Source organism: Giraffa tippelskirchi, chromosome 13 (genome assembly GCF_054371585.1).
Source record: "Giraffa tippelskirchi isolate mGirTip1 chromosome 13, T2T-mGirTip1v1.2.pri, whole genome shotgun sequence".
Lineage (NCBI taxonomy): Eukaryota > Metazoa > Chordata > Mammalia > Artiodactyla > Giraffidae > Giraffa > Giraffa tippelskirchi.
In genome coordinates this window covers 73,016,546-73,038,997 of record NC_137287.1, presented here as the reverse complement: position 1 = coordinate 73,038,997, position 22,452 = coordinate 73,016,546, and the positions used below count along the sequence as shown (strand labels likewise).

General features: G+C 40.0%; 1 protein-coding gene and 1 long non-coding RNA gene across 2 annotated transcripts in view; one reads left to right on the top strand and one right to left on the bottom strand.

Moving 5' to 3' along the window:
• The first annotated feature begins 195 nt into the window (after positions 1–195).
• CDNF (cerebral dopamine neurotrophic factor) lies at positions 196–22,452 on the top strand. Its single transcript, XM_081553586.1, has 4 exons — positions 196–385; positions 13,195–13,322; positions 14,411–14,552; positions 19,420–22,452. Exons 1-4 carry the CDS (start codon positions 271–273, stop codon positions 19,596–19,598), a joined length of 564 nt encoding a protein of 187 aa, XP_081409712.1. The 5' UTR covers positions 196–270; the 3' UTR covers positions 19,599–22,452.
• LOC145531370 (uncharacterized) overlaps positions 2,558–22,452 on the bottom strand; it is a 105,825-nt gene continuing 85,930 nt past the window's right edge. The window contains exon 5 of the long non-coding RNA XR_014072380.1: positions 2,558–3,665. This is a non-coding gene — a long non-coding RNA (uncharacterized LOC145531370). The remainder of the gene's footprint in view (positions 3,666–22,452) is intronic.

The following is a 22,452-nucleotide window of genomic DNA, read 5'->3' as shown; positions in this document are numbered from 1 at the left end:
TCTCCCCGCCCCGCTGGGGCAGCACGGCGTGAGCGATAATGCGCACGCGCAGGTCGGGGAGGGGAAACGAAACTTGTCCTTCGTCCCACCCCCCTTCCATACCCTTTTCTTGAGAGCCAATGGAAACTCACGGTTGAGTTGCGTCATTTGTTCTAGCAACTCTGGATAGATTTATTGCATCCCACGCGCCGCGCTGCTTCGTCCTGCGGGCGATACCCCCGCGGCTGTTCTTTTCGCAGGTGGCGAGGAGTTTGAAACTGCTGGCTCAGCATGTGGTGCGGCGGCGCAGCCGCAATGGTGGCCTTTTGCGCCGGACTTTGGGTCTCTAGCCCGGGGCGGGCGCAGGGCCAGGAGGCCGGGGGGATCCCGGGCGCCGACTGTGAAGGTGAGCGGTGTAAGACCTGCTTGCATGGCGGCGGCACCAGGTCACAGCGCAGCTGTTGTTAGCTTTGGCGTCTCCCAGCCTTGGCTATAAATAACATTGCACTCAGGAATGCGGGCCCTGGCCTTGGTTTCTGATCGCCTTCGTCCAAGCCTAGGCAAAAGTTCGAGCTGGGCCCAGTGACACCTTCAGACTGCGTTCTTGGTCGTGCTCTATTAAACCGCCGCAGTCAAAGCTGGTGCGTTTGGATTTGGACTCGATTTTGTGCACACACGTCTAGCTGCAGAGGCACGTGCTGCCCTAACCGGCAACACTTGTATTTGCACAGAAGTCTTTCAAGTTCAAATTAGTCTGTAACTCCCCAAAAGACAAAACGTGACAAACTGTAATTGAGGTGAAATGGAGAAGGAAATGGCAACCCACTCCAGTGTTCTTGCCTGGAGAATCCCAGGGACGGGGAAGCCTGGTGGGCTGCCGTCTATGGGGTCGAACAGAGTCCGACACGACTGAAGCGACTTAGGAGCAGCAGGCTTAAATCAGAGGACAGAACTAACATTTGTTAGGACTTCACAGGGGAAAGGTGCCTTACAAAGGAGTACTTTAACTCGTTAGAAAGAGGAGGAATACAGAAGAATGATTCCTTTTCTGTTCACAGAATCTCCTCTGTGGACTTGGAGCTAGAATATGTGGGTCTACGTCCCACTCAGCCTCTGGCTCCAACTGGCACTGTAACTGGTTCTTGAAAAATAAATGTGATAATACCTATCTCAGAGAGCTGTTAATGAGATCAAAGAAGATAATTAGCTGTGCTAGCTCCTCCCTCTCTGGGTTTTCCTTGTGGCCTAGCTGGTAAAGAATCCGCCCGCAATGCAATGCAGGAGACCTGGGTTCGATCCCTGGGTTGGGAAGATCCCCTGGAGAAGGGAAAGGCTACCCACTCCAGTATTCTGGCCAGGAGAATTCCATGGACTATAGTCCACGGGGTCGCAAAGAATCGGAGACGGCTGAGCGACTTTCACTTTCTGCTCCTTCCTCCTGGACTACTGGAGCACTTAACGTCGTGTTTAATTCATTGAAATAATTACCTTAGATGTATATCCTTCACTCATCCCTAAGCCTGAAAATCTATTCTCACATAACAGGAAACAGTAGCTTCACAATACATGTTGAATGAATGGGTAACTACAGGCTGTACCATATAAGTGAATAAAAGTCATCACAATTGGAGTCCAGTTTTCTATCAGCCCTGCAATAATTAAGCTTTTCTCCCGAAATTTAAAATACCTACATGATGTTATTATCAAACTTTAGATACAGGTAGTTACTCAGCTAAATATCGTAATTTTGTTTAAAGGTCCCGTATAACTTAACTAGGTCCTACACATATAAAGCAGAACTTATAAGGCAAAAACAATTGATTGGATTAATCACCAGCAGTTTAGTTTCTGGAGTTTCTACTTAAAAACATTGAGGAAGAGCCAGAGCATATGGATTAATTAAATCTGAAGCTTCTAACTTGAATTTATTACAGCATATTGTGATTATTAACTGGCATGTCTGACTAACCTGGGTGTGTGTTCCCTTTTGTTAACACTGTAGAATCATAGCGAAGGAAATACTGGTTTTAGAACAAAATGAAAAAGTCTAGATCTGGGTCTGTTTCTGCTTATGAGTCTTTATCATTAGCCAATTAACTTCCATGATGTATAAGATTAAAATGCTATACTATACATAACGTAGGGCAAATTTCCATTCTTATCATGACTACTCTGTGGCATGGGACACCACTGATTTCTTTTATCAATAAAAAAACTGACAAAAGATCAAAATTAGTTGGCTGTATTTTGAAATTGGGAGATGTCATATTAAAAAAATTCAGATTTCTGACTTATCTTGAAACTGGGTTACCAGTCAAGATTAGCCCATCTGTCCATATAGTAGGAATTGGCTGTGGCTGCTCTTTTCAGAAAGGACTCATGTTCTCTAGGTTTTTGTTTTTCCTAGACTTGGATTGATTTACCCATTCATTTTATCTGCTTGAGTCCTGAGAATATTTAAGTTTCTGATTGTTTTAGGTCACGTGAAGCTTACTGAAAAAAAAAAGTAAATATTTCTGAATCTCATTTAAAGGATAGTATTATGGAACTTTAAAAATTTTTTTTTACTTTGAAATAATTATATATTCACTTATGGGATTAATTTTAATAAATAAAACCTTACAGCATAAGTAAAAGGAGTATGGTTATCTGGTTAAATATATGCAAGAATCCTTAAACTAATTTGTTAGTTGATTTGTAGTGATATTACTCTCTTCATGTAAGCCCAAGGAATACATTTCCATTCTTACTGTGACTTCTCTTTGGCATGGGACACCACTGACTTTTTCAGAAAATTTCTTGTCTCTCTTTTGGCCATGCCAGGTAGCATGTGGATGTTATTTCCTCTACCAGGGATGGAACCTGCATCCCTGCAGTGGAATAGTAGAGTCTTAACCACTGGATTGCCAGGGAAGTCCTTAAAATTTCTTTTCTTCACGGCTGTGATACTGCTTTCCCCCTGCTGTTGCTTCCTGTCTCTGTGTGCATTTGCTTGACAGTATCTTTGTAAGTTTCTAATTCTCTAGCCATGGCTTCAGTATTAGAATTTTCCAGAATTCTGCCCTCAGCCCTCCTCTCTTCTCAGTCTACACACTCTTCTGTGCAATGGGAATTGACCTACCCACAGTCTGATTAATCCCAGATGTTTATACCTACCCCATCTCCTTTCTGGAGTCCCAGACCTTGCATCCAATTGACAACTGAGCACCTCTACTTAGATGTCTTCTACTTCAAACTCAACAGAGTCACAAACCAAAGTTATTGTCTCCTCTCCTCAGTCTCCCAAGTCTGTTATGCTATGACACCAGTATATAACTAGTACACTAGACTAGACTTCTCTCCGTGATCCCCTAAACCCATCAAACACTGGGGCTACTGATTCTACCTTCTGACTGACTCTGCTCCTTTCTTCTGCCCAGCTCCAGTGCCTTGATACCAACCTTCACCATTTTCAGCTGCCACCATTGCATCCTTCCTCTAGTGTGGTGATCATGTAATTCACATACGTAGTATCTTTTACTGATCTTCCAACTTCGTCCAGGGAGGTGCCTCCCTTTTGCATCTAGTACATGTCTCATAGTGTTGAGAAATCATTTTGGCCTCCTCCATGTGTGCCTTCCTTGACAGTCAAGAATGTTTCTCTTCCCACATCATCTCCAGCAGCTACCACGGTGCTTAGTTCAATTCTGTTGAACACATTTTAAATAGTGCTTCAATAACAGGTTATATAGCTTTTAGTGAGTCAAAAGTATATCATTCAAAGTGCAAGTTAGAATTCCCAACTTCCATCATCTAGGTAATACATTGACAGAGCAACAGTTGAAGTGTGGATATCATCTGAAGGTGTATTTGAGAATAGAGAAGGTGCTTTGAGGCATCAGAACACAGAGTTTCTTTTGCAGGAAGAATCAGAGGTCACCAGGAAGCTTTAAAGATGGTTTCTGCATTGATCACTACAGCAGGTATCTCCTTTGCATACTCAGTCTATTTGATAATTAAACTAGCAAAATGCATGTTTTCCACATTCTATCAGTAGCATTCAACACAACTGATCAGTTAGTCCCTCCCTTTTAACACTTTCTTCACTATCTCCTGGGACACACTCATTCTTTGTCCTCATCCTACCTTATTGGCTTCTTATTTTAGTCTTCCGGTTCTTTACATCTTTTCAACTCCTACACAATGGAGTTACATCACACTGAGACCTGGGATCTCTCCCTATCCTGTGGTCTCATCCTTCAAGACCATTTTATTGTTCAGTGCAGTTGCTCAGTTGTGTCCAACTCTTTGCGACCCCATGGACTGCAGCACTCCAGGCCTCCCTATCCATCACCAACTCCCAGAGTTTACTCAAACTCATGTCCATCGAGTCGGTGATGCCATCCAACCATCTCATCCTCTGTTGTCCCTTTCTCCTGCCGCCTTCAATCTTTCCCAGCATCAGGGTCTTTTCCAATGACTCAGTTCTTTGCATCAGGTAGCCAAAGTATTGGAGTTTCAGTTTCAGTTTCAGCATTAGTCCTTCCAATGAATATTCAGGACTGATTTCCTTTAGGATTGACTGGTTGGAGCTCCTTGCTGTCCAAGGGACTCTCAAGAGTCTTCTCCAACACCACAGTTCAAAAGCATCAATTCTTCGGCGCTCAGCTTTCTTTATAGTCCAACTCTCACTGCCATACATGACCACTGGAAAAACCATAGCTTTGACTAGACAGACCTTTGTTGGCAAAGTAATGTCTCTACTTTTTAATATGCTGTCTAGGTTGGTCCTAACTTTTCTTCCAAGGAGCAAGCATCTTTTAATTTCATGGCTTCAGTCACCATCTGCAGTGATTTTGGAGCCCAGGAAAATAAACTCTGTCACTGTTTCCACTGTTTGCCCATCTATTTGCCGTGAAGTAATGGGGCCAGATGCCATGATCTTAGTTTTCTGAATGTTGAACTTTAAGCGAACTTTATCACTCTCCTCTTTCACTTTCATCAAGAGGCTCTTTAGTTCTTTTTTGCTTTCTGCCATAAGGGTGGTGTCATCTGCATATCTGAGGTTATTGATATTTCTCCCAGCAATCTTGATTCCAGCTTGTGCTTCATCCAGTCAAGCATTTCTCGTGATGTACTCAGCATATAAGTTAAATAAACAGGGTGACAATATATAGCCATGACGTACTCCTTTCTCAATTTGGAACCAGTCTGTTTTTCCATGTCCAGTTCTAACTGTTGCTTCTTGACCTGCCTACAGATTTCTCAGGAGGCAGTTCAGGTGGTCTGGTATTCCCATCTCTTTAAGAATTTTCCAGAGTTTGTTGTGATCCACACAGTCAAAGGCTTTGGCATAGTCGATAAAGCAGAAGTAGATGTTTTTCTGGAACTCTCTTGTTTTCTTGATGATCCTTTTCTGTCTTTTATTGTGCCCATCTTTGCATGAAATGTTCCCTTGGTATCTCTAATTTTCTTGAAGAGATATCTAGTCTTTCCCATTCTATTGTTTTCCTCTATTTCTTTGCATTGATCACTGAGGAAGGCTTTCTTATCTCTCCTTGCTATTCTTTGGAACTCTGCATTCAAATGGGTATATCTTTCCTTTTCTCCTTTGCCTTTTGCTTCTCTTCTTTTCATAGCTATTTGTAAGGTCTTTTTGCCTTTTTTGGCTCAGAGGGTAAAGCGTCTGCCTGCAATGTGGGAAACCCAGGTTGGATCCCTGGGTTGGGAAGATCCCCTGGAGAAGGAAATGGCAACCCACTCCAGTACTCTTGCCTGGAAAATCTCATGGAAGGAGAAGCCTGGTAGGCTGTAGTTCATGGGGTCGAAAAGAGTCGGACACGACTGAGCAACTTTACTTCACTTTGCCTTTTCAGAAAACCATTTTGCCTTTCTGCATTTCTTTTTCTTTGGGATAGTCTTGATCACTGCCTCCTGTACAATGTCATGAACCTCCGTTCATAGTTCTTCAGGCACTCTATCAAATCTAATCCCTTGAATCTATTTGTCACTTCTACTGTACAGTTGTAAGGGATTTGATTTCGATCATACCTGAATGGTCTAGTGGTTTTCCCTGCTTTCTTCAATTTAAGTCTGAATTTGGCAATAAGGAGTTCATGATCTGAGCCACAGTCAGCTCCCAGTCTTGTTTTTGCTGACTGTATAGAACTCCTCCATCTTTGGCTGCAAAGAATATAATCATATAACTCCAGACGTACATACCTAGCTGCTCCTTACTGTTTGCAGTGTCAAATAGTGTATTAGCATTCTCTAGAGAAACAGACCAAGAAGATACATACATACATACAGATAGATTTATTATAAGGAATGGCTCTCCTGACTAGGAGACTGAGATGTCTAAAGTCTGTATTATGGGCCAACAGGCTGGGGGCCCAGGAGAGTTGATGGTGCATAAGGCAGTCTGCTGGAGAAATCCCTCATGTTTGGGAAGGCCAATCATTTTTGTTCTATTCAGGCCTTCAGCTGATTGGAAGAGGCTTATCCACATCATGGAGGGCAAGCCGTTTACCTAGAGTTCATGGATCTAAATGTTAAACTCATTCAAAAACACTCTCCAAGTGGATGCCTAAAATTAGTTGTCACAGTTGTCTACAAGTATCTCAAACTTCACTGAAGTATGTCTAGACTGAATTCCTGGGACTTCCCTGGTGGGTCCAGTGGCTAAGACTCTGTGTTCCCAGTGCAGGGGGCCTAGGTTTGATCCCTGGTTGGGAACTAGATCCCACATGCTGCAACTAAGACCTGATGCAGTCAAATAAATAAAAATACATTAAAAAAAAAAGACTGAATTCCTGCTGAGCTTCCCAGGTTAGCAAATGGCAAACTCCACTCTTACAGTATCTCAGGCCAAAATCCTTGAGGTCATTCTTGACTTCTGTCTCTGCCCACACCTCTGTGACTCTCACATGCCACATCCAATCCATTAGTAAATCTTTTGGCTTTGCCTTCAAAATACATCCAGCATCTCATCACCTCCAAGGCTCCCACCCTGGTCCAAGATAGGCAGCTATTTTAAGAACATCCAAAATGTTCTGCCTCCTTTCCTTCTTGACCCCCTGCAGGCTATTCTCTGAAGAACCTCCAGAGACATAATTTAAAAGTCATGTCAGACCACTGCACTCTTCTCAAAACCTTTAATGGCATCCCTTCTCAGGGCAGGACCCAGAGTCCCTACCATGGCCCTAAGGCCCTAGGTGACCTGGCATGCTGGCTGTTTATTTGACCTCATTTTCTACTACCCTCCCTCTTCATCACTCTACTTCCCCCATATTGGCTCCCTGACTGTTCCTGGTGCTGCCAAGGACACGCCTGCCCTATTCTTCCCTCTGCCTGGAGAATTTCTCCCCAGCAGGCCACTTAATCTGTTTTCCCATTTCCTTAGGTTTTCTGCTCAAACACAATTTTATCTGAGAGACCTTCCCTGACCACCCCATTTAGAATAATACTATGACCCTGTCACCCTCTATCCTCCTCACCAAGTTGATGTTCCTTCATAGACACAAGATACTTTTATTTATTCACTAGAATGTAATCCTTGAGAGTAAGAACTTTGTTTTTCCAACAGCCTATAGAATACTGTCAGGCACTTACTAATTGCTCAATAAATGTTTGTTAAAACCACGACATGGCTATTATATTTAGTGTTCTGTTCTTATTAAATAGCATAAAAATCATGTTCTAAAAATGGACATTTCTGGTCTTCCAGCTGAAAACAACTAAAAACACTGGATAAAATGAAAAATATGAGGTGTAAGTTAGGAAGGCCTTGTTGTTTGTTGTTTAGTTGCTAAGTCATGTCTGACTGTTTTGCAACCCCAGGGACTGTAGCCTGCTAGGCTCCTCTGACCATGGTATTTCCCAGGCAAGAATACTGGAGTGGATTGCCATGTCCTTCTCTAGGAGATCTTCCCGACCTGGGTATGGAACCTATGTCTCCTGCGTTGACAGGTGAGTTCTTTACCACTAAGCCACCAGGGAAGCCCAGGAAGGCATACTCAGAGGCCAAAAACAATGTGAAAATGGGAACCAAAAGAGGTAAAGGGGCGCCTGAGGCTGGGATTTTTCTTGAGAGTATTTGCCACCCAGGCTATCGGAACTTAGATTTTTCATGGCTATAAAATAAAAAGAATGAATAAAATAAAAAAGAAGGATAAAGATATAGCCCAGAACCTTCTCAAGTTAGGCACATAATAACTGGATCCTCCTCCAATTAGTGTGAACCCTGGAGAGCTAGACCTTCATTACAAAAGGTGACCTGGAAATAACCGCAACTCTACCACCACCTCTAGAGACTAAAGGGAATTGTAGTACTTGACTTTTTTTACTGAATAAAAGGGAAAACAAAAAATACCTCTTAATCACTCATACTCACAAGCTACCACACATTTGCATTGAAGTCCAAATGTACACAGCCAACCTGGGTGATCCAAAACATCTCAAACTGAGAATTTAGTTTAAAGGGATTTCAAGTAGGTATGAGCAAATGTTAATCTCACTGGTAGGAATCTACCTTCAGCCCAGTCCCACAAAATTCTAATAATTCCAACAAAGTTCTCAGAAAGAAAACTCACAATTAGAAAAATCACAAACACATGGGAAGAAGAGCATCCTAAGTGGCAGCCAGTTGAGACAAGAGACAGAGGCAGCATACCTGGAAAGGCTTCAGGGATTAGAATTATCAGGCACAGAATATAAAATATGTTTATTATATTTAAGAAATGAAGGGATTGAAAATATGAATAAAGGGCAGGAGACTATTAAAAATATTCCAACATGTGGAAAAGAACCAAATAAGCATGCACAAATAGAAATTAGTAGGATTAGGACTTCCCTGGTGGTTCAGTGTTGGAGAGTCCACCTGCCAAAGCAGAGGACATGGGTTTGATCCCCAGTTTGGAAAGATTCTACATGCCTCAGAGCAACTGAGCCCACGTGCCACAACTACCAGGCCCACGAGTGCAACGACTGAGGCCTGTGTACCTAGAGCCCAGGCTCTGCAATAAGAGAAACCACTGCAATGAGAAGCCCATGCACTGAAACTAGAGAACACCCACACACAGCAACGAAGATCCAGCACAGCCAAACAAATAAAATAAATAAATAAATAAGAAATAAGTGGGATTAATAGTGGATTAGACAGAGCTGAGAAAAAGAATTAGAGAGTTGAAGACTGAAGAAATTGTCAAGAAGCAATCACTGAGTGATTCCAAGAATAAAAATACAAAACAGAGATAAAGGTACAATGTGGATCAAGAGAAAAATTCCCACGTATGTTAATTGGACTTCCAGAAGGAGAAGAGAGAGGTATGGATGGAGCAAAAGAGATGATAACTCATTTTTCCAAACTGATGAAAATCACCCATCCACAGATTTTGAAGTCCAGCATATTCCAAACAGTATAAATAAAAATAATTCCACATCTAACCACATCAGAAGGAAACTGAAAAACACAAAAGGAAAATCTTAAGCACAGAAAAAGAATACTGATAAAACTTCAAAGGAATGGCAATTAGATTGTCAGATGGTTCAACGTTGAAAGGCCTGAAGTCACATCTAATAAATGTTAAATAGTAAAGCCAGGATTTGGACCCAGAAAGCTTGGCTTCAGAGCCCAAGCAATGAATCACTACTAAACTGCCTCTGAGTATGGAGTTGGGAACTAATTTATTTAAGACAATAGTAAAAATAAAATTGGAATGACAAAGTTTAGCCTACATATATTCAAGAACTTCTGGTTATTCTTAAAGTCTCAACACATTATAACATGTATCTTATTCTTAGGTAGCAATTCCCCCTGGTCCTGGCACCAGCAAGACTAATCTGGTGTCTTTTTTTCCATCCAGAATCAAATGGAGCAGATAATGTGGGACCAAATTCAGTTCTAGGTGTGGATGGAACTGCTGAAAACAATGTTCCTAGTTTATGGATAGTTTAATAATTTCATTAACCTGATTTTAAACTTTATCATTATCTTAAAAAAAAAGTTGTAGCTCTTTTCCTGCAGGTGGCATTATTATATTTTTAAAGTACTAAGTTGTAAATACTCAAGTTAGAAGACAAAGATTGTTGCTGTTGTTCAATTGCTAAGTTGTGGTCTGACTCTTTGCAAACCCATGAACTGCAGCATGGCAGGCTTCCCTGTCCTTACAAAGATTGTAAGGATACATAAAAATATCCAACCAAACACTTTTTACAGGAGATGGGTTTGGGCAAAAGAATTAAATCTTTCTCTTCTACAGAAAAACCTATAATAAATATTTAAAACTGAAAATAGGAGCGACTTGGAAACAAGTATAAAATTTATTTTAGAGTTATTTTCTTAAAGAGGAGTGGAGAAATGGGATGGTGTTTGGTGTTGGGGAGGGGTGTTGAGAGAGATTTTGTTGCTTTTAGGATGTGAGAATTAACAGCATGTTCATGGGAACAATACAGGAAAGAGAGAGGTCAGAGGTGCAGGAGCAGGGAGCTGATAGGATCTACTTAGCAGGTGGAAGAGTTGTTACACTTCATTCATAGAATTAAAGTAGACTCTGCTGGTACAAGTGTAGTAGAGGTGGTGACAGAGGCAAATGAGAGTTCTCTTTTGTTGCTTTTTTTTTTGCTCCTCACAGAAATGGGAAGCAGGATCAACCATGACGATGGGGTGGAGGTGTTAGGCAAGGCTTGCTAGAGAGCTGCTGTGTAGTCGTCCTTTTGGGAGCGGGATAGAGTGTGGGTGAGGTCCACGCAGTGGGATTATTGGCAGCACTGGTGGCTCATTGAAATCAGCAGTCACGAATTAACAGCGAGACCAATGAGCCTGGTGGTGCAGTATCCTCCAGCCATGTTAAGTGAGTGTAGGTGTCAAGTGGGTGGAAAGAGGTTTCAACCAGCGTTAAGATTTTGCTGGGTGAGTCCAACAAAGGAGAGAGATACAAGGGAGTTGAATTTGTGTGAAAAGGAGTGATTATAATGTTGAACCACAGAATCTAAGCTGGGTGAGGAAGTGTGGTGGAGAGGGAGCAGAATCAATGTGACCTGGCGGAGTCAGAGAATCGTTGGTGCTGGGATGTTAGAGGATGTGAGCTGGGAAGACAGAAAGTGAAGATTAGACAACGGAGTGTTTCCACTGAGAATACAGAAAAGTTATAGTAACTGGTAATGACGACCTAAGGGTATGACCACAGCAAAAATGTCTTTGGAATATTAATCCTTTGTCAGTTATATAAGTTGTAAATACCTTCCTCCAGTTTGTGGCTTGTCTTACCATTTGCTTATGATTTATTTTGCAGTTACAAAAGCAGTTAATTTTGATGTAATTAAATGTACGGTCTCTGGTTTGGTATCTTCTTTAAGAAATTCTTCCTTATCCTGATGCCATGAAGAAGATGCTTTCCTCTAAAACTTATTTTGTGGCTTTTCTCTTATGTCTTTATTCTCCTGGGATTCACATTTGTGTAGTTCCCGATAGGGATCTAAGTGGATCTTTTCCCATCATATATGGTGGGAGTATCATTTATTGACTTGTGCATTTTTCCCCCACTGATTTTTAACATTGTTTCCATCCTATACCAAGCTCCTCTAGATTTCTGGATTTGTTTCTAGTTTCACTTTTGTTCCAGCGGCTTTCTTTCTGCGCCAGTACCACCATATTTTAAATGATATAGCTTTAGAATTGTCTTGATATCAGTAAGATCTACTCCCCAAATTCCTTCTTCAGAAATTTCTTGACTTTCATTTGCTCTTGTTTTTTCATATGTATTTTTGGATCAGTTCGTCAAATCTGATTTGACAAAACCTTTTGGAATTTTTAATGAGCCCTGGTGGCTCAGCAGTAGAGCATCTGCCTGCAATGCAAGAGACGCAGGAGACACGGGTTTGATCGCTGGGTCGCGAAGATACCTTAGAGAAGGAAATGGCAACCCACTCCAGTATTCTTGCCTGGAAAATCCCATGGAAAGAGGAGCCTGGTGGACTACAGTTCATAGGGTTGCAAAGAGTTGGACATGACTAAGTGACTAAATAACAATCATAGAATTTGCTGCTCTTCCTTATGATATTCCCCTAAAATTCTCTTTCTAAAATTAGGGCCGCTTTGTTCCGACATAAGCTCTGGTCTCCATCTCCTTCTCAGCTTGCTTGGACCACACACCTGCCCCTTTGAGCCAGCAACATGGGAAAGCAGCTCCTCCTGTTGCAGAGTAACCTAGTGGATGAGGCTGTGGACCAGAGTGAGACCTCCTGGGATCAAATTGCCTCGACCATTTACTGGGCAAGTTCACTGGCCTCTCTCTGACTCAGCCTCTTCATCTGTAAAACAGGGGTAGAAATGTATCTACATCAGAGCTCTGATCTGAAACTGCAATGAGTTCATTCACATAAAGTATAGAATGGTGCCAACAGCCAGTAACTAGGGTTGTTCTTATTGCCTGTGCCTCTTCTGATTGTCATCTCTTCACTGACTTCGGACCCTGGGACTGAATATGGTTGTTTAGATAGGGGTTCAAACTGGACCAAAGACACAGATGCAGACTACCAAGGAGCTTCATTAAAGACACATAATCTGGTTCTTCTCTGTGCTTTACCAAAGCTGTCCCTAGCATCATGTCCCAGAGGAAGCTGGCTATATGTTCCTTTTTTTTTAATGGAAAAATTAAAGTGTTTATTTAGAGATGCTGAGACGTGCTTAAATAATATTATTTTTAAACTTAGGAAACTATAAACTGAAGATTGACTCTTAACACATTTCTTGTAAAAAATTGTTAAAGAAATTGCAGACCTAGGTAAAAACTAGCCAACAACTTTCCACTTAACTTTAATAATGAAATATCTGGTAGCAATGAAAAGTTCATTTTACTAAAAAAAAAAACCTGTTCTATAAATTTTCATACTTCAAATATAGTCTTGTACCTGGTTACTCAGGAAATTTTAAAATTTAAAATTTGGCTATATGTTCCTATAGGGTTAGTGACATTCTCATATTAGGTGGGAAATTCTCATATTTGAGAGTAGAACTTGGTTTCACAGACTGGATTGATTCAATAAGCTTACGTTATTCAAGGCCCAATACTAAGCTAATAGGTACAGACCCCAAACCATTCTTACTTATAATATGGATTTGTTGTCACAATGCATTAAATCATACTTTTTTATTTGTGGGAGGGACATGTACATAGGTGTGGTAGTGGTGATATTGTACATAAATACACAAATACATAATTTTTTTGTTCCTTATAGTATGTCAAGAATTCTTGAATCGATTCTACAACTCCTTGATAGCCAGAGGAGTCAACTTTTCTCTGGACAACATAGAAAAAGAATTGATCAACTTTTGCTTGGATGTCAAAGGAAAAGAAAACCGCCTGGTATGGTAAATTTTCATCTTTCATTTCCCCACAGTGCTTGGAGAAAACTGCTAACTGTTTCATTTCTTATCTTGAGTTTAATGTTCTTCTGTTTGGATGCTTGCCCCAAGCACATTCCCTGTAGAAGGCCAGCAAAAATTGATCTTTCAGGAAAATGGAGCCAATGTATTTTCACCTAGGAAATGTCTGGTTTCATTTGGCTTTTTGGAAAAAACATAGGCAACCAATTCCATGATTTCTTAAATGAAATTATTTACTATACAATTGAATTCCTAATGAGAATTTATTTACTGTCTGAGTTAAGTGTGGGTAGAGTTTACATTTCTAATCAAGACAATTAGTGAAACCTATCAAAATATTTTTACATCATTATTTATGCATAATTAATGAAGTATTTTTATTATCTTGAAATGGTGTATCCTGGGTAAACACAAATGACTTGTTCCAATATACTGTCTTTATAGCACTAAAGACAATCTTGGGCCAATTTGCTTTGCCTAAAATTGTCGTATTAAATTTGTCAGTTAAATTCGCCTTGTTAACTGCTCACCAATGAAACACTATAAAAATCTCAGCATTTGTCTGCACCTTTAAGTTTTATATTCTTAAATGTAAAATGCTTTTCAGGTAGCTTGAAAGGCAGTGCAACATGATGGAACAGGGCATGGACCCCAGAGCCAGAAGGCTAGATTTTTGAATTAATTCAGTCTCTTCTACTTGCTGTTTGGGTGACCTCCAGTTGGCTTGGGTGTGAAATAGGGAAAGTTCTAGTACTAATGTCACAGGCTTGTTGTGAGAATTAAATATATGAATACCTTTAAAGCCCTGAGAGCAGCATCTGACACAGACAAAACATTTAGCAACTGTTATCTCTTATCATTAGTCTTTAAGTTTAATGTGAATTTCAGGGCACTTCTAATTAGGCTGATCATGGGAATGGAGTCATTGTTTTCTCATGTCTTAGTGAGTAGGGGTTAAATTTAAGGTCTGGGCAGTGAAAACTAGGTTAACCTCTTTCTCACTTCTTGAAATTGTACTGCTTGCTTTTCCCAGCGTCTGGGACCCTAAATTCTCTTTGTTCTCCTCAGTGCTACTATCTAGGAGCAACAAAAGATGCTGCTACTAAGATCCTAAGTGAGGTCACTCGCCCGATGAGCGTGCACATGCCTGCAGCGAAGATATGTGAGAAGCTGAAGAAGGTGGACAGTCAGATCTGTGAGCTGAAATATGGTATAATGGAGTTTAATGTTTTTCCCCCAAATGTCCAATGTATTGCCAATTCCCTAAACATGGGGCCAGGTTTCTAAACAGTCAGCATTAGAAGAAAAGGAATTCTACACTTGCTAATAGGATGCTGGGCTACTGGATGGTGTCCAGTGTTGTCTGAGCTTCTTTCAGGAAAGAAAAATGAATTCTGGCACAATCAGCATTAGGTGAAACTGCCCACCCAAATGGCAAAATTTAAACTCTTAAATCACCAAGACATTTTCAACTACATATGTCAAGGAAAAGTTCAAAATATCAAGGGAGGGGCTTCCCTGGCAGTCCAGTGGTTGAAACTCTGCCCTTTCAATGCAGGGGGCATGGGTTGAATCCCTGATCAGGAAACTAATATCCCATATGCCATGTGGTATGGCCAATAAAAAAAAAAATCAAGGGAGCAGCTATTCGTGGTGAATTAGCTCTTGGTAACCTATTAAGACCAAAGGTGCATCTACTCAAAGGTAATGTAAGGACCCTGAAGTTTTAAATGGGGCTCTAACATTCTTCCTAGGTCTATTACTGCCAGGTTTAACTTTTAGGAAATAGGTTAATCACATCAAATCAGATTTTGCCTGATGAAATAGACTTACCAAGGGTGCCAAAAATAAACAGCCAGAAAAGGAAGATGTCCTATTTAAAACGTTATCCTTGGCCTTATAAATTTTACATACATATATCTATTCTTATACAGATAATTTGTATCTGGGCCAGCCTTTGGGGTAGATGGATAGGACTTATAGAAGGCTGGGGAATTCCGCCTTTAGCCTATCTTTTAACCCCTGCAGTTCCACCAGGAGAAGTCTATTTCTTTTATTTATGTCATTGTTTCATGTTACATATGTGGTGTAGTATTTTAAACTACCTAAGTAATTAGCACCCAACTCTGAATCATTAATACTTTATTCTTATTTTCCAACATAGCTGTGTAATATGCCTGTGCGCCATAGCTACACATCTGGCTTTAAAAAGGTTTAATGTCTGGAAGATATCAAAGACAACCTGTTTCTCTACTGGCCAAGGGCAAGCCCTAACTTCCAGGGTGGTGATGATGGACTAGCTTTCAAGTAATGAAGTAGAAAGAGGAATCACTGAGTCCATAGAAAAAACAGTCCCCAAAGGGACAAAACTGTACTGATTCTTTCATTTAGCACATTTCTTTTGAATAATTTCTGCTATGAGCAAAGTATCTTACTGGGCTCCTTGAATAAAAGAAAAATTCATCAGATATTATTGAGAAGAAATGAATACTTAACTAATGTTTCAGCAATGCTGGCCACTAGAGGCCCCTGGGGAGCCATGGACTGGATTTGCTTTTGGTATCAACCTTTCCCCTGTAGCTTTAAGGTGCCATAAAGAATTTTCTTTTTAAATTGATATCAAATGATAAGTTCTCCAGAATAACCTGAATAAACTACCAGCACCTAAAAGAAAGTAATTTTCTCCTTCAACCATTTATCTTGAATAGACCACTAGTTCTAAATTTTTCCCAGCTTCTTTTTGGTGAAAAAGTTGATATTGAACAAGGGCCTTTGAGCTGTGGAATACTAAAATTTGGGCTATAAAAGCTTCTACTCTTAAAGGTATTCTGTCATATCAGCCATGACATTAACAAACAAGGTAAGTGTAGATTTGGAATATGTTTTCAGTCAGGAAGGTGTTATTTGGTTTCTAACCTGAGAGGATGTTTCTGCTTTCTCTGTTTTTTTTAAAAGACTGGGAATCATTATTAAAAATTGTTAAGAGTCTCAAATTTATGGTTACCAGTGGGGGAAGGGTGCAGAAAAATATAGTTAGGGAGTTTGGGATTGAGATTTACACACTGCTATATTTAAAATGGATAACCAACAGGGACCCACTGTAGAGCACAGGGAACTATGCTCAACGTCATGTGGCAGCCTGGATGGGAGGGAAATTTGGGGAAGAATGAATACATGTATATGTATGGCTGAGTCCCTTTCCTGTGCACCTGACACTATCACAATATTGTTAATTGGCTACACTCCAATTAAAATAAAAAGTTTAAATTCAAAATACACACACATACACACACACACACACAAATGTAAGAATTCTCTGGAGCACAGAGTGTAGTGACCCTCCAAATAAAAAAGGCTTTATAAACAACTTTGATTTATTTATTTCCAGCTTTACTGAGATATAATTGACATATAAAAGTGTATAAGTTTAAGGTATAAAATATGTTGATTTGATAAACATATATTGTAATATGATTACCATGTTAGCTAATATCTCCATCATAATCATGTAATTACCAATTGTGATGGTGAGCAAACAGCTCCATTATATCATCTAATTACTCTTCCTTTTTTGTGATGAGAATATTTAAGCTCTACTCTCTTAGCAACTTTCAAATATACAATACAGCATTATTAACTGTCTTCACCATTTTGTTCTTCCTCAGGACTGCTTTGACTATTTGGGGTCCTTTGTGATTCCATACAGATTTTAGGACTTTTTTTCCCCCTATCTCTGCAAAAGTGCCACTGGCATTTTAGTAGGGATTACATTGGTTCTATAGATTGCTTTGGATAGTATAGACAATAAAAAAGAAAAAAACTTCATGTTATTTATTTTTGGCTGTGCTGTGGGTCTTGTTGCTTTACTTGGGCTTTTCTCTAGTTGTAGTGTGCAGGCTTCCCATTGCGGTGGCTTCTCTTGTTGCAGAGGGCTTCCTGGGTGGCGGAGTGGTAAAGAATCCGACTGCCAATGAAGGAGACCCGGGAGACGTGGGTTCGATCCCTGGGTGGGGAAGATCTCCTGGAGTAAGAAATGGCAACCCACTCCAGTATTCTTGCCTGGCAAATCCCGTGGACAGAGGAGCCTGGTGGGCTAGTCTATGGGATCACAAAGAGTCAGACACGATTAAGCACGCCATACTCAAATACTCAACTCCTCCTGTTGCAGAACACAGGCTCTAGGCATGCAGACTTCAGTAACTGCAGTGCACAGGCTTGGTAGTTGCACTTGTTGTGCTCTAGAGCATAGGCTGAATAGTTGTGGCCCACAGGCTCAGCTGCTCCATGGCATGTGGAATCTTCCTGGATTGAAACTGTGTCCCCTGCATTGGCAGGTGTATACTTATCCATTGTACCACCAGGGAAGTCGAGTATGGATATTTTGAATTCCTCCAAACCATAAATATGGGATCTCTTTCCATTTGTTTGTGTCTTCTTCAATTTCTTTCCACCAAAGTCTTGTCATTTTCTGTGTACAGATCTTTGACCTCCTTGATTAAGTTTATTCCTAAGTCTAAAATTCAACTTTTAAATTAGGATATACTTACTGGAAAATTTTGATAAGTCACTTGACAGCTATGCTAGGTTATTAAAACACTTTTAAATGCCATGTTCGTTTATGTAGGGGTCAAAAAGAAATGCTTCAAAAGATGTCAAACTGAAAAAGTCCTAGGATGCCACTAATTTTTAAAAAATATTTTAGGCACACCATGCAGCATGTGGGATCTTAGTTCCCCAACCCAGGATCAAATCGACACCCCTTGCAGTGGAAGTGTGTAGTCTCAACCACTGGATAGCCGGAGAAGTCCCAGAACTAATAGTTGAATAAGTCAACTGAAGTGCTGTAGCTGTGAGCAAGCACGCACCTAGTGGCTGGGGAGGTGGGGAGGACACTTTCCTTTGAAAGAGAAAAACTGCCCCTTTCTGATACAGAAATCATAGTCCTGAGTATAGTATGGATGAGCTTAACTTTTTTTTTTCTATTTTTGGGCTTGGCAACAGAGAAGTAGCTGAGTTCTTGACATCCTCTGAAGATAATCTGTAAATAGGGAAACAATAGTCTTGCTAGAGGAGTTAGATGCTGGTGACAGATACTATTGGCAAGAATGTTAGGAACCAGATTGGCTGGTACAGAAGCACCAGCATTAGAGAAGCTGGTACACCCCAAAGGACTGTAAATCAACTCTGTGTCTTGGTAATCTCCATAGGGGAGGGGGCAATCAGGTGAGTTTAAGCTGAGATCCAAAATAGCTAAGGATTGGTGAGAATGCTTCTAATTTTATTCATGTGTTTGGGTTTCTTTAAATTTGTATTTAAAAACTAGCTTAAATTCTTTATATTGTATTTATATTCTTTAAATTTATATTTTAAAATTGTATTTAAATTCTTTAAATTTGTATTTAAAAACTAATTTGTATTAGTGCTTTTTAAAATATATGCTCATACATTCTACTGCAGACATATCTTTCTATAAAAACTGAACCATGGGATTTCCCTGGCACCCTAGTGGTTAAGATTTCACTTTCCAATGCAGGGGATACAAGTTCAATCCTTGGTTGAGGAGCTAAGATCCCACATGCCTCACAGCCAAAAAAACCAAACATGAAACAAGCAATATTTTAACAAATTCAATAATGACTTTAAAAATGGTCCACATTAAAAAAAAAGACTAAAAGAAAAAGAAAAAGTGAACCATAACTTCCTAGTAAATTACAATCCACGGCTTTCAGTTGGCCACACACACAAGGCCATCCCAAGGCACCACCCTCTTGATTCCCTTCTTTTTGCCTTAAAAGTAGCAATTAGGATGTGGTGCTATTTGTTTTACGAACACTGCATAGGTCCCTGTTTTGCAGCAAGTATGATTCCATGGAGAGGAAATCTGATAGATCATGAGTTATCCTAATAGCTTTGTATATGATACATTTTTCTTAGGTATGTCTTGGTTTCCATAGACCTTGGAACTCTTCCCCACTTTGGATCACAGGGTATACAGTACCAAGATAAATAACACCATTTGCTTTTCTTAGTTGTTTTTTTTTTTTTTAACATGTATGCCTTTCCTTTTTGTCATGAAGAAAAGAAACTGGACTTGGCATCAGTGGACCTGTCCAAGATGAGAGTAGCAGAGCTGAAGCAGATACTGCATGGCTGGGGAGAAGAGTGCAGGGCCTGTGCAGAAAAAACCGACTACGTGAATCTCATCAAAGAACTGGCACCCAAGTATGCAGCGACACAACCCCAAACAGAACTCTGACTCCTGGAAGCCAGCGCACCATTGGCTATCATTAGAGACAAAATGCCTCTCTAGGATATGGATGCATTGGTTGAGAGGAACCAGGAATTTCAATACGTGTGGTCTCAGACTTTTTGCTTGGATATGACACTTCAGAATTGGTTACCTGGGTTTATAAGTAGAACTGTTAGTATTAGTGGTTTCTTAAATCTGCAGTGTACCAAAACCTACAAGTGCCTTTTTCATAATTTTCTTGTATGTGAATTATCATTGCCTATCTCCTTAAACTGGGAAAAGTGAACCACTGAAAAATCAGTGGAGTAAATTGATTCTAAGTAGGAAGAGAATGCTCAGAAGCTATCTGTATACTCATTTTTAATTAAATATGTTGGATTAGAGAAAGGCAAATATCATATAGTGAAAAGTGAAAGTGAAAGTCTCTCAGTCGTGTCCAACTCTTGGTAATCCCATGGACTATATATACAGTTCTGAAATTCTCCAGGCCCCCTTTTTTTTTATATTCCACATATAAGCAATATTATATGATATTTATATCTTGCTTATATGTGGAATATAAAAAAGGGGCACAAATGAACTTATCTACAAAACAGAGTCACAGATATAGAAAAGTCTTATGGTTACTGAGGGCAGGGGGAGGGGGAAAGGCTAAATTGGGAGATTAGGATTGATACAGGCTCCTATGTATAAAATAGGTAACTAAGAAGAACGTGCTGTGTAGCACAGGGAACTCTACTCAATTACTCTATAATGGGTTATATGGGAAAAGAATTTTTTAAAAAGTGGATGTATGTATGTGTATAACTAATTCACTTTGCTGTAATACCTGAAACTAACACAACATTGCAAAGCAACTATATTCCAATAAAACAATGTTGGATTAAGACAAAAGAAAAGATGTTTAGCTTACCTAATTCCCAACTTCAACTCAAATGATGACCTAGTGAAATCAGAAGTTTTTTAAAAAGTAAACTTTGTATGTAACCGTAAATCACTTTACCTTCTGGGGCTTCCCAGGTGACTTAGTGATGAAGAGTCCACCTGCCAATACAGGAGACACAGGTTTGATCCTTGGGTTGGGAAGATCCCCTGAAGTAGGAGATGGCAAACCACTCTAGTATTCTTGCCTGGAGAATCCCATGGACAGTATTCTTGCTTGGAGAACCCCATGGACAGAGGAGCCTGGAGGGCTATAGTCCATGGGGTCACAAAGAGTTGAACATGACTGAGCAACTGAACGCGCGCACACACACACACACACACACACACACACACACACACACACACACACACACACACACACACACACACACACACACACACACACACATCTACACTCACACTGTTAATTGAACCAAGCTCAAGGTCGTTTGCCTTTCCTATCACATATTAGACAAGCTTATTTATTTTGGCTGTGCTGGGACTTCATTGAGGTGTGCAGGCTCTCTAGTTGTAGCATGCAGGCTTAGTTGCCCAGAGGCATGTGGGATCTTAGTTCCGTGACCAGGGATCGGCCCCTCATCCCCTCCATTGGAACATGGATTCTTAATTACTGGACCACCCAGAAAGTCTCTAGACAAGCTTTTGATAGAGGATAGAAGCTTATTAAGACCAGCTGCAGGCAACATGGAGCTTTATGGGTCTTAGTGCTGTTTTATCAGATTTGAATTGTAAAATCATCTTTGGTTCCATTTTCTGGTCTCATAAGAATATGGCACCCATTGTAGATGTGGCTGGCTCTGTGGGGCAGGTGAAAGAGGGAGACGACTGCATGGCACTTAGAGGGAATGTTCTGGGGTATGGATATGTCCTATATTTTGATCAGGGTGATGGTTACATGGGTGAATATGATTGTCCAGTTCATCCAGCAGTATAATTAAGATCTGGGCATTTTATTGCATGTAAATTACACCCAAAATACTGCTGTAGAAAAATTACTTGAAAATTAACTAAAGTCAATTGATTCAAAACATCTTATTTGTTTAGGAATTGCATTTGCTTAAAGTTGCCAAATGATCCAGCAATCCCACTCCTGGGCATATATCCAGACAAAACTATAATTTGAAAAGATACATGTGTGTTCATAGTAGCACTACTTGCAAAAGCCAAGACGTGCAAACAACTTAAATGTCAACTGACAGATGAATGAATAAAGAAGATCTGGTACGTATATACAATGGAATGCTATTCAGCCCTAAAAAAGAATGACATTTTTTGCCATTAGTAACCACATGGGTATTATGCTCAGTGAAAATGTCAGAGAAAGACAAATACTGTATGCTGTCACTTACATGTGTAACCTAAGAAATTAAAAAAACAGCTAGTGAATATAACAAAAAAGGAACAGACTCACAGATACAAAGAACAAACTAGTGGTTATCATTATTAGCCATAAAAAAGAAAGAAATAATGCCAGGTACAGCAACATGGATGGACCTAGAGATTATGATACTCAGTAATGTAAGTCAGAAAGAGAAAGACAAAGGCCATATGATATTGCTTATACATGGACTCTAAAATATGACACAAATGAACTTATCCAAAAAACAGAAATAGACTCATAGACATAGAGGACAGACTTGTAGGTTGCCAAGGGGAAGGAGATTGGTGAAGGAAGGAATAGGAGTTTGGGATTATCAGATGCAAACTATTGTATATAGAATGGATAAACAAGGTCCTACTGTATAGCACAAGAAACTATATTCATTATCTTGTGACAAACCATAATGGAAAATAATATGAAAAAGAATATATATATATATATGTGTGTACAACTGAGTCACTTTGCTGTACAGAAGAAATTCACACAACACTGTAAATCAACTAAACTTCAATAAAATAAAAATTAAAAAATGAA

Coding starts and splice junctions, on each gene's coding strand:
- CDNF (XM_081553586.1), top strand. CDS start 271: ATGTGGTGCGGCGGCGCAGCCGCAATGGTGGCCTTTTGCGCCGGACTT. Junction 13,323..14,410: donor AAGGAAAAGAAAACCGCCTG/GTATGGTAAATT, acceptor TGTTCTCCTCAG/TGCTACTATCTAGGAGCAAC. Junction 14,553..19,419: donor GATCTGTGAGCTGAAATATG/GTATAATGGAGT, acceptor TTTGTCATGAAG/AAAAGAAACTGGACTTGGCA.